Here is a 12,019-nt window from a genome sequence, read left to right on the forward strand (position 1 = left end):
TAATAAAATTCTGCATGGGTAGAGAATCTACTATTTTACTGCTCGAGTTTTTCACCTTTTACTGGCGGAGATGAATTCCAAATCATTGTTTCAACTTTTAAACCCTTTTAATAAGTCTCCATTTTATTTTTAGTTTGCTAGAGCCAGACCCCTAAAGGTATTTAGGAACTTAACTTTTGGATTTAGTCTCAAGTGTCTAGTCATTTTCCCAAATTAAAAGAGTATAAATACATTAAAAGGGATCTATGATACAATCCCTTGCGCAAGGTTCATCACATTTTTAACATAAGTGTCAGAGAACATAATGGGATGTTTAATAGGAAACATAAAACTAATAAAGTTAAAGTTAATTCTCCAGTCATTTTTTTAGCTTTATAATATGCTGTTATTGGCATTGTGAAATTAATTCCTAATAAGATGTCAAAATTGGACATAGCATGAAGAGTAAGATTTCTGTAGAAGTACAGATGTTGTCTTTGTTATTTTGAACATTTATTTGATCTGTCCTGGATAACAGTAGCAATGTTGTGTGTCCTTGGTATAGTACAAAATTAGAATGAGAATGGGGCTGACAGAACTGTTAAGCAAACTCTTAAAAATTAAGCAAGGAATAATTTTAACCTTTATTCTTGATTTTATTAATGTGTTGAAACAGGGCAAACTCATAAAAGGAGGAGAACATCTGAGCCATCTGAAATTGAAGAGAGACTAGAATCTTTAATATGCAGAGTGGGTGAGAAGGTAAGAGTTAGCAGTAAGTTATGGTCCTTAACAAGCTTGGGCACAAGATTTCTGGCATCTGTGAATTTTTTTTTTATAATGCTGAGTTTGAATTCAATTAAGAGTCCAAAAAAATATCCAAAAGTAATTGTGAAAAATTACGTACTCAAAATGTTGTCAACTTCCTCTATAGCTGGGGCTTGGCCTTCTTCCTTAGTTCTCTTGAGTGCATGTTAACATCCTTGCAGCAGTTGGACACTGACAGCCCTTCTTTCTCTATTTTACTTGTGGTAGGTTAGGGTGCTTTTGATGTGTTTGGGCAATTGGCCTTGCAGTTGTGTGACAAGGTTGATTTGTGTAGAGTTAGGAATGGGTTAGATAAAGGATGGTTTGTAATGATCCAGCCTCAAGAAGGAGCTTGGACTAGACCTCTGGAAGTCCCTTTGGGCCCTACTTTTCTTTCTACCAAAGTAATATTTAATGTTTGGAAGCATAAATTTTCTTCTCCTTTTGCTGAAGTCTTTTCGGGATAGAATTCTTAAAACTAAGTTTCTTATTTCCCTAAATAAATTTATCTTTCATAGCCTTCTACTCACGTAAAAGATTTGTTGGCACTATAATGATGATCTGCTCAGGTCCCTTTCGACCCTACAAACTATGAAACTATAACAAGTAGTGTTTGGAATAATAAAGTAATGCAAGCTAGACTAGAGCATTCATTTTAATTGCTGTAATTCTGCCTAACCATGAAATTTCATATTTAGCTAGTTCTCTAAATCTGTTTTAGAATCTGGTTTCAATCAAAGGAGTAAAATTGTAGCTATACAAGTCCTGCCTTTTTTTAGTAGTATTCCCCCTTCAGTATTTTAATGAAGTAGTTACCCATTTATATTTATAACTGTCTCTCTTCATGGATCTGGTCCTATACTGATGTCTAGGAGTTGTGACTTTTCATAGTTAACTTTAAATCCAGAAACTTTTCTGTGTTGTTTTTCTCCTTTTGTGGTTCAGGTAGTAGATTAATTGGTTTTGTAATGAACAGAGATTCAGGTGTTCTCTTTGCTGCGGAAAAACCCAGATTTTCTCCTTTAAAGGAGAAAAACATGGGAAACTGTAGGTTTGCCTTTGACGGCTGAGAGAATTCCAGCCTGAAGAGGGCTGCCTGGGGCTGAGGGGAGCGAGACTCAGAGGGTGCCACGTGCAGTACAGCCAGAAGTGGTGGAAAGCAGTTCCCCTAGCTGCCTGCAGGTAAGTCTTGTTGGGGGGGGTGTGGTTATAGGTAATGGGAGGGGCAGATTGAGGCCCCCATGGTGAGGGGGGAAATGGGGTAGGGTTGGGGGCTGGGGATGAGACCCAGCTGGGGTGGTGCATGGGGCCTGGGGCCAGGGGCCAGGGCGGAATGCACAACTGCAGGGCCTGCTGGGGGAAGTGGAACAGAGCCATAGCTGGCTCATCTGGTGAAAAGGAGGGCTGGCTTCTCACCTATGTTTGCAGTCCCGGGGACAAGTTGTGTCAGAGGCGATGCGTTAGGGAGGGCACATGGGCTCAGGGCTCCCTGCTCTGCTGAATTCCCCCTGGCCTCCACAGTCCAACAGGTGGGACCCAGTGCAGGAGGGCAAAGTGGGGTGGGGGAGGCTTGGTGCTGCCATTGCTAGGAGCCCTGCTTTGGCCATGCCACCATGATGCAGCGCCCCCTGCTTGCTGGGGTGGAGGGTGGGGGGTGCAACTCCACAGTGCCGCCACCACCACCCCTGTTGCTGCTGGGCCCACAGGGGATGCCTCACCGTGGCAGCATGACTAGCACGGGGCTCCTGGCAGTGGCAACATCGAGGCTTCTTGCCCTGCTCTGCCCTCCCATTTTGGGTCCTGCCTGCTGGCTGTGGAGGTTTCTTGGGGGAGAGTATGCCTTGGGGCATGTAGCCCTGCAGCTGGCAGCTCACATACTCCTACACTCCCCATGAGCTCCGCTCTAGCTGTGCCACCATCAGAGAGAAGCAGGGGTCCACTGGGGTCTGTGATTTGCACTGGCTGCATTAGCCATTGCTTCCCACACAGCAGCTGGGGCTCAGGTGCTGCTGGCTGGCTGCAGCTGGTGCCCATGGAGCAGAGAGTGAGCAGCATGGTCCTGTAGCCCTGGCAGCTGGGGGTCCCCTCTGGCAGGGCTAGAGGGGTAGGGGTCTGTGGGTCAGGAGTGAGGGGCACTGGTAGGGCCAGGGGCTGTAGGTTGGGAGTGAGGAACACATGCAGGGCTGGGGGGACTGTGTCTTGGGAGTGAGGGGGAACAGCATGGGCAGGGTCAGAGCACCAGCGGTACCACAAAGCTGTGGGGGGACAGCTGCAGCTGGACCCGCATCCTGCTTAATGAAGGGGGCAGGGGGAGCTCTGATTTTTTCCATAATAAAAAAAGAAAATCAAATGCCAAAATGTATAGTTATTTAGAATTTATTTCGTTATGACGATTGAGGCACTAGTAGGCTTCTAAATTGCTATAAAATTATTAATATATCAATAAAATATTGTGTTCAACTGATACATATTTATAGATATATATAGTGGCATTTAATTTTAATCATGGAAAAATGCCAATTTTGGGGGTTTTTTTAAAGTTTGGATTCTTAAGTGGACAAAACTAGGCTTGCTGGTAATGAATAATGTTATGTTTTTCTTGTCCTACATTTAGTAGGCCTCTGTTGAATCTTTCTGGATCATGGTGTATGTGTGGGAGGTCACCCAGACCTCCAGCATGTATGCCTAGGCAACACTATGGAGGAGTGGAGGCTGCCCAGACATTTCATAACCCCCTTAGGCCATCGAGACAGAATCCAAACACCAAGCTGAGTCTAAATATTTGGTGCCTCAATGGCTGTAGTTGCATGTACTTCTGCGAATCAAACCAAGGTCTCCCGCATGGCAGACGTGGATTCTACCACTGAAACACAACAAGAAGAGTGTCCTGCTTGCTCCCTGTATATTTGGATTATTTTTGACTGACTGGACAAACAATTCCATTACCATAGCAAAAAGTAGGGGTAATAATAGGCATCCTTGATGCATACCATGCTTTTTTAATATGCCATCTTTATAACCACTTTTAAATTATATTGTAATGGTTGAAGTAAGCCCTCTGGTTTGAAATTTATATTATGTTTCTGATTTAGTTAATTTATAAGATGCATACATTTCTCATAGATCATATGTGTAATGGAAGTGAAAAGATGCAAGAGGTAAGGATTTTTTGTAGGCGATATCTTTTATTGGACCAACTATGTGGTTGGTTAGCCTTAAACAAGCTTTTGAATACAGTGCATTCTAGTTCAGATCTAAGGAGAAAACCGGTACAGTTAGGGCTAAACACAAATGGAAATGGATGGTCTTCTGAGAGCAATCACTTGTATGAAAGACCTGGAGTAAAGATTCCAGCCCCAGGCATCACTGAATAGCTTTTCTGCAAACATTCACATAGTACAGGAGATTTTAGAAGTATTAAAGTTTTGCTGGAGAGTCTCTTATTAAGCATTCACAGTACAATTGGGGTGAAGGAATAAAAGAAATGCACTCCATAAGAAACTGTCTGAGCAGAAAAAGAAATGACCCAGTACAGTGAAAAGCTTATATTCTACAAACCAACTGAGGGAAAACACGGAGAAAAGTGTCATTGGTTTAACCCTTCATGTCTTGAAGATGGCTAGAGGAACCTAGCAATTCAGCCACCTGAAAATTAAGCAGCAACACAGCACCACCACCAAAAAAGAATTCAGTGTAGGAGTCAGTTCCACAAATAAAAAAGATTCCCCGGGGGGGGGGAGAGTCTGGAGGTTTGCAAAATAGGAGAAAAAGACACATTCCTAGGAGTAGCTAACAGACAAGAAAATTGCAAAACAAAGGATAGCTTGATTAATGGAGGGTCAAGATAATTGAAAAGAGAAGCATCTTTACCACCTGTGGAGTGAACAAGAGATTACCAGGTAGATTATAGTAAGCTGTGAACTCAATGTCTGTGTTCAGTCCTTGGTTCTTAGTGTCTAGCCAGTTTTTGAATCATTATTCCCATCTTTTGAAGGAGTTTTGTAATTTCCCTTGAGAGCTGGGATAGTGAGGTCAGAAAGTGAGTGGTTGTTCTGTGAAAAGTGTTCTCTCCTATGTGTGTTTGTGTCTCTGTCTATAATTTATTTCCTGTGATCTTTCATTCTGGTGTATAGTTTTAGTCTGGCTTCACCCACATAGGTTTCCATGAGGTATTTGGTGCATTGGATGAGATTATACCATGTACGGGGATAGATATGTCAGATCTGTGGATTCTGCTTGGTTTGTTGTGGGCAGTATTGATCATTTTAGCAGTGTAGGCATTTTGACAGGTTTTGTATTAATAGTTAAGGCAAGGCTGCATCCTGTTTGAAGTCTGATCTGTGGGGACTTTGCTTCTGTTGATGAGTTAGGCAAGGCTAGGGGGTTATTTGAAAGTCAGGAGTGGGGGCTAGGGGAAAAGGGCTAGGGATATTTCTCTCAGGTTCTGATCTTTTTCAGGTATAGGCTGTGTGATTCTTGTTACTGGTTCAAGTGTTGTGTGGAAGGTGACCACCAAGGGGTGTGGTCACAAAGCAGTTTCTTTTTGTATTCTAGCAGGTATTCAGTGGTACCTGGTCTGGAATCTTTACTAAGCTCCAGATATTTCATACCAATGATCTCTCTAAGGACAATCCATTTCTAACTGTTTTTAGCCCTGCATATTTGTGATCAGCCTGTCCGTGCTAAAGTGTCCTTGTTGTATGAAGGCAGGTTTCATATTGGCAAGGTTGGCATCAAGAGTGTTCTCAGAGCAGATGCCATGGCATCTGAGGGCCTGACTGCAGATTACAGCTTTTATTGGTGTGTTTGTGGTTGTAAATATGGTGGTCTGTACATTATTTTGTATATATGGGTTTGTAGGGTGCTGTTCCAGATGTGGATCATGGTATTTAGAAAGTTAATGTTAGTATAAGAATATTCCAGAGAAAATTTGATCAAGGGGTGATAATTGGTAAACTTCAGGTGGAAGTCAAGGAGTGAGTCCAGGGGTTCAGTCCAGATGATGAAAATACCATCTATGTCAGGGGTTTTGAACCTTTTTTAACAAGTGTACCTCTTCTGTCTTGAAGTTTCAGCTCATGTACCCCTTAATATTTTTTCCTTGTTTTTATGGGGCGGGGGGCATCAAAGCCCTGTAGTGAGTGGGGCAGGGACAGGAGCTGCTCATCTGGGGCGTGGGACAGTCACGAGAGGCTCGTCCGGGGGGCACAGGGGATGGGATCACTGCACGCACCCCGGGAGAGCATGGGGGGCGTGTGCCCCATGATCTGTGTGCGACGCAAGGGCAGTCTGCTGCTGTTGGGGAGAGGGACAGATTGAGGCTCCAGCAGTGGGGTAGGGAGTGGAGAAAGGGGCTGCTCAGCCAGGGCGGGGTGCAGGACAGAGCTGTGAGTGGCTTGTCCAGGGGGCATGGCCCCTGCTGTTGAACACACCCCAGGAGGGTGTGAGGGGTGTGTGCCCCTGGATGTGTGTGTGGGGCAAGTCCTGGCTGCTGCTGAAGGGGAAGGGGTGGCCAGGCTGAGGCCCCGGCAGTAGCAGAGGGAGTGGGGCTGGAGCAGAGACTGCCCAGCCGGGGTGGGGTGACTCCCGCTGCTACGTGCACCGTGGGAGGACATGGGGAAGGTGTGCCCCCAGATCTGTGCATGTGGGGTGGGCAGGCTGCTGGTGTGGGCTGGGGAACTGGGCTCTTCCTGGTGCGGGCTGGGCCAGGCTATGCTTGGTGGGCGGCAGTGGCACTGAGAGGGCAGTTGGAGGTGGAAGGGCTACAGCGAATTGTGGAGTGGCTGCAGCCGCCTGCCCCTCCCCCCCCCACCTCCACTGTAGCCCCACTCCCATAGGCCCCTGCAGTGAGGGAGGGAGTGGGGGTGGGGCTGGGGCTGGGGCAGGTGCTGCCCAGCCAGGACAGAGCTGTGAGTGGCTCACCCAGGGGGTGTGGGGGGTAGCAGCTCGTGCCTTTGCTCCTGGGAGGGCATGGGGAGTGCATGCCCCTGGATTTGTGCGCAGGGCATGACCAAGCTGGGGCTGCGCTGGGCTTTTCCCAAAGGAGGCTGGGCCGGGTTGCGCTCAGTGTGGGCAGTGGCGGCACTGGGAGGGCACTACGGGAGGAACTGCAGCCACCCCAGAATTCACCATAGCCCCCCAAGCCCCACTCCCAGTGCAGCCTGGCCTAGCCTCCACTGGGAACAGTCTAGCGCTTCCCTGGCTCCAGCCTGCAGTGGCAGCCTGCCATGCCCCACTTGCAGATCCAGGGGTACGTGGCCCCCCCATACCCTCCTGGGGTGCGTGCAGTGGCAGGAACCACCACCCCCCATGCTCCCCAGACGAGCCGCTCACGGCTCTGTCCCGCATTCTGGCCCACCTGAGCAGCCCCAGCCCCACTCCCTCACGGCGAGGGAGGGAGTGTGTAGGCACAGCAGAGGGGCTATGGGGCGGGAGGGATGCTGCAGCCATACCAGAATTAACCGTATCCTCCCCCAACCCCCCTCCCAGTACTGCTGCCACCTTCCTGTAGCACAGCCCGCCCCAGCCCAGCCTCCGCCGGGGAGAGCCTAATATGGCCCTGGCCACATCCCACCCCACGCCCAGATCTGGGAGCACATGCCTCGCATGCCCTCCCGGGGTGCACATAGTGGCAGGAACCACCGCCCTCCAGTCCCCATGTGGCTCAGTCCCGCACTCTGCCCTGGCTGGGCACCTGCCCTAGCCCCACTCTCTCTCCCCACAACAAACTTACTAGCCAGACCTGACTGCTGTCCATGTGGCCAGGCTGCCTGCGTGCTGTGCTGAGTTTGCACACAGAGTTCTGTATACCCCTTATGACCCTTTTAAGTCCTTGTACATGTACCTTGGTTGACAACCACTGACCTATGCAAATGCAGGTTTGGTAGTGCAATTTTCTAAAAATCCCTTCTCCAAGTGAAATGAAGAGATGACGTTTTCGGTGTTTGTGGCAGAATTGGAGAAGAGTACTCAATTCTTTACTCATTCTTCATCTGCTGCCTGCTTTCAGCAAATGAAAAATGTTGTGCAGCCTAGTAAGATTTGAAACATTACAGTCACAAAAACAAACAGCCCTACCCATCTTCTTTTTATCCATTGTCCTCTTCATTAATAAGAGCGCAACAAAATAGTCTTCCATCCAAACACTTTTTCTTGAGGGATTGATGGATATTTCTTGATCAGTCAGTTTCTAAAACTTATTTTATTTCTTAGAGTACTTCATCTTTGGAGAGCAATTTGGAAGGCCTAGCTGGTGTCCTGGAGGCTGACTTACCAAACTACAAGAGCAAGATATTAAGAATTCTTTGTACAGTGTATGTATGCAAAAAACACTTAGTACTGTTATCTACGTTAAATGTTTCTCAAACAAATGTCATGTGTAAAACCTTCCTAAGAGCTACTTCTTGAGCATTAGTAACACAAAATTCATTTTACTCTTAGCAAAAAAATTTGGAGAAGGAAACTTGGTTGGCAGTAGAAGCTAAAAAAGGAAAATAACTGCCCAAGTGCACTCACTGTCAGTGTCCATTGAGCAGTTAGTCTGAGGCTCTCCATCTGGTTTATTCTACAACATAGCAAAGCCATCCTTTCACTAGAGAGCCATGAGACTCTTGTGAGGATCCATTGAGGTGGCTCAAGATTGTGATATTTTGTTGGCTCTTGGTTTGCATTTTTTATGCTTTCAATTGTGTGTTGTCTGAAATTTTCAATCCCAGGGTAGGTTTGGATATGTGTGGCTCAATGCACAGTTACACTTCTGAGAATTATTACAACATTGTCATCTGAACCATAAACACACAAGTCAAACAGTTAACTTGCTTCCCACAGCAGTTAGGCACCTGAAGAGATGTAAAGATTAACATTACATTTACATGAAACATAGTTAACTGATATGTTAATGTTGAAACAGTCCACTTGGATTCCTTAAATGTGTTGAATATGAAATCAGCAATGTTGGTATGATAAGATTTTTGGATATTAATTCAAAATTTCTATAAGCAGTGTAAAATGGCATTTAAGTCTTTTTGTATAATCTTGATGATCTGATATATACTTTAATAGTACATATAAACCTTTAGAGAGGCAAGGATTTTTGTGGGTGGTGCCTTTCGTTGGATAGACTGCATGGCTCTGTCCCAGCCATGCAGTTGGTCCATTAAAAGATATCATCCATAATAACCCTTGCCTCTTGCATAATTTCTGGACCCTCATGGCTATATCATTCCAACATTATAAATCTTCACGAATTCTAGTTTTGAATTATTAGCCATGTTTATGTGAAATCTAGGGTGTAGCTGAAGAAAGGGTATTGGGAGCGGGGAGATATGACGATAACTTTTTGTTTTGTTCTATAGGATTTTTTTAAGGTTCAGTGGGGGGTGGAGGGGTTGGTGTTTTGGGGGAGGGGTTTTGTTTGTTTGTTTTTTAACTCTAAGGGTGCATCTACATGTGCATTTTACTGTGGAGTAGACTAATTTGCTCCTCAGTAAAGTGTAACCTTGTGCACGTGCACTGGTATTAGGGCACAGTACACTAACTCCGCCATAAGATAGTACTGTCCCCAACAGTACTATCTTATGGAGGGATAATTTACTGCACTGCAGTTCATATGTGGACACTGACTGCGGGCATAAGCTGCGCCCAGTCAGCCCTGCCAGCTGGGGCCTGCTTCTCCCTAGCTCAAATTGCTGCTGTCCTGGGACTGTGGGTGCTGCACCTGAAAGGAGTTCACTCCAGCTCAAACTGCTCTGGAGTTTATTGCTTCACATTAATTGCATGTGTAGATGCACCCTAAATGACCGTAAAATTTACATTGGTCCTTCCAAGTATAATAGTGCTTCACTAAAATCAAATCGTTTCAATTTTGGTTTCTGGTCAGTTTGAGACAGAAACTGTAGCTAAAAGTTTTTTATCACTTAGCTGTGTGAACCCAATACAGTTTTAATGAAGTTCTCAACAACTGGTGGACACATCTAAATGTGCTAGTAGTGTGCATGTATAAACTTTGGCACTTATTGCTCCCAGGCACCACATCTGAATGTGTACCTGGGGGCACAGTATGTTGAATCAGATCAGAGCTGCCAGTCCGAGGGGTCAGCCTGCCAGCCTGGGGCTCCTCCCCCTCGTTCAGCATGATGCAGAGGGTCTGGCTGGGGCTCAAGGGTGCTTCAGTGTGGGGCTAGCCAGCAGTCAGCCCCTGCACTGAAGTACCCTTATGCCCTGGACTGCTGGGGCAGCCTCTATATGTGCTCTACTTTTGGAGTTTTTCGTGTTTACACGAGATGTTTACTGTGCAGAATTAGCTGCACAGTAAACATCACATGGGTGCCCCTATGAGGCTGGAGTAGATTTATTTACACCACAGCAGGGTAGTACTTGAAATACAGGCAGTCAAAAGTACATGTAATACAAAAAGTACATAGTACATGTAATACAAGTACTCTCCTGCCATGGAGTAAATTAATCTACTCCGGCCTAATAGGGGCACCCATGTGATGTTTATGATGCAGCTAATTCTGCACAGTAAACATCTTGTGTAAACTTGCCCAGAATGATTTAAAAGGAAATTATTTTGAAACTGAATTAAAAATGCATGTAAATTCTTAGATGGGTCATCATTCTAAACATACTGCTCTGCCAAATACTGTTGGACTCTAAGGAAAGGTTAATTTTTTGGGTTTACCTGTTTCTGATGAATTAATAGATCAGTTCATCCTGCACTAACCACGATCTGAAACGCTAAATAATTGCAGCAGGTGGCAAATGATGCATTTTAACATCTAATGCAATGTTGTTGTTTTTGTTTTGTTTTTTATTTTCTACATTTAAATCAGTGCACGTCTATTACCAGAAAAGCTTACTGTCTACACAACACTAGTTGGGTTGCTGAATGCCAGGAACTACAATTTTGGTGGGGAATTTGTAGAAGCCATGATTCGTCAACTCAAAGAATGTTTGAAAGTCAATATGTATAATGAAGCTGTGTATTTAGTAAGTGTTTTGTTTTTTTTTTTGTTTTTCATTTCATGCTCTCTGCCCCACCTCTGCTTCCCCCTTCTCTGATAACACTCACCCAAGTATCAGAGCATCTCTAACTGTGGTTTCTGAAGTCATGTTTATTTGTGTAATGTGCTAGATATACTCCCTCTAAAGGACATAGAAATTGCAATTGCATTTATTCAACATTGGATGAAGTAGTTTGCCTATAAAAGCTTTTGCCTCTCTGAACAAGTTAGTAATTATGAGTGTTTTTACACATGCTCTGGCAGTTGGGGGGTGGGGGTGCACTTTAATTAGAGCAGCTTCTAGAGCCACTGTAATTTAAGCACCTGCAGCATCTTGTATATCAGCATTCCTGCACTTCAAATGGCAGTGGGAGCGGTTTAAAACTCATCAAACGAGCGTTAGTTAAAGCACCCTTGCTGCCATTTTGAAACACAGGGATGCTAATACACAAGATGCAGAGGCTGGTTGAAACATGCTAATTGGCACACTCCAGCAGACTCCATTAATCAAGTGCTCCAATGTGCTGTAATTACAGTGCGTCAGAGCAGCCTTCCTGCACATGTACAGGCACCCTAAAGTGCAGTCCTTTCATGCCTTCTGCCTGATTTCAGACTAGTATAGCAAACTGTTCTGATTGATGGATTGCCTGTTTAGCCCAAATTGCTTTGTCAATCTCAGTCTTTCTTAAACTGAAGAGCCTGCAGTTCTTTTTCAGATTAAAGCACATTGTTTTGGGCTAGCTGTCTAGAAGGAGATTGATACTTGAGTCTCCTCCCTGGTTGCTCATCGATGCTATGGAGACTTGAGTTTCTGTGATTTATCTGTTTTTAATATACACTGTTTAATCCTGAGATCAAAGGACCAAGTAGGTCTACAAAAAATCAATCCAATTGCTTCTAGCAGACTTCTGTCTATGCTGCTCTTTAAATTGCCAGTCTTTGTCATATGCAGCACTTAATACATTATCAGGTGGAGAAATGCAGCTTCTAGTTCTGTTTTCCTTGGAGGGCTGATGTCATTCAGTTCTCAGGTTAACATGAATTAATCAACTTTGTTAAAATATCCAGATCAAAGCACTCTTTTGGATCACCTGTATAAAAGCTTTCCATTCTATAAATAAATAGCCAAAGGATCCACCAAGTCTAAAAGACAAAATTTTTCTTATGGTTGTTTGGTATACCAGTGCAATTAAGTCTGCTTCCAGGGACTATTTTCTACTTTTAGCTAC

The 12,019-nt window shown here is 44.8% G+C and overlaps 1 protein-coding gene across 1 annotated transcript in view; it reads left to right on the forward strand.

Annotated features, from left to right (window-relative positions):
- Window positions 1-645: 645 nt before the first annotated feature.
- Window positions 646-12,019, forward strand: part of NCBP1 (nuclear cap binding protein subunit 1) — a gene marked incomplete at its 5' end in the record, with an annotated part of 55,528 nt that continues 44,154 nt past the window's right edge. Inside the window, 3 exons of the mRNA XM_019518207.1 lie at window positions 646-741; window positions 7,999-8,099; window positions 10,620-10,776. Coding sequence (XP_019373752.1) covers window positions 646-741; window positions 7,999-8,099; window positions 10,620-10,776 — 354 coding nt within the window. The remainder of the gene's footprint in view (window positions 742-7,998; window positions 8,100-10,619; window positions 10,777-12,019) is intronic.

This window comes from Gavialis gangeticus, unplaced genomic scaffold (genome assembly GCF_001723915.1).
Source record: "Gavialis gangeticus isolate Ggan-Ray unplaced genomic scaffold, GavGan_comp1, whole genome shotgun sequence".
Taxonomy (NCBI): domain Eukaryota; kingdom Metazoa; phylum Chordata; order Crocodylia; family Gavialidae; genus Gavialis; species Gavialis gangeticus.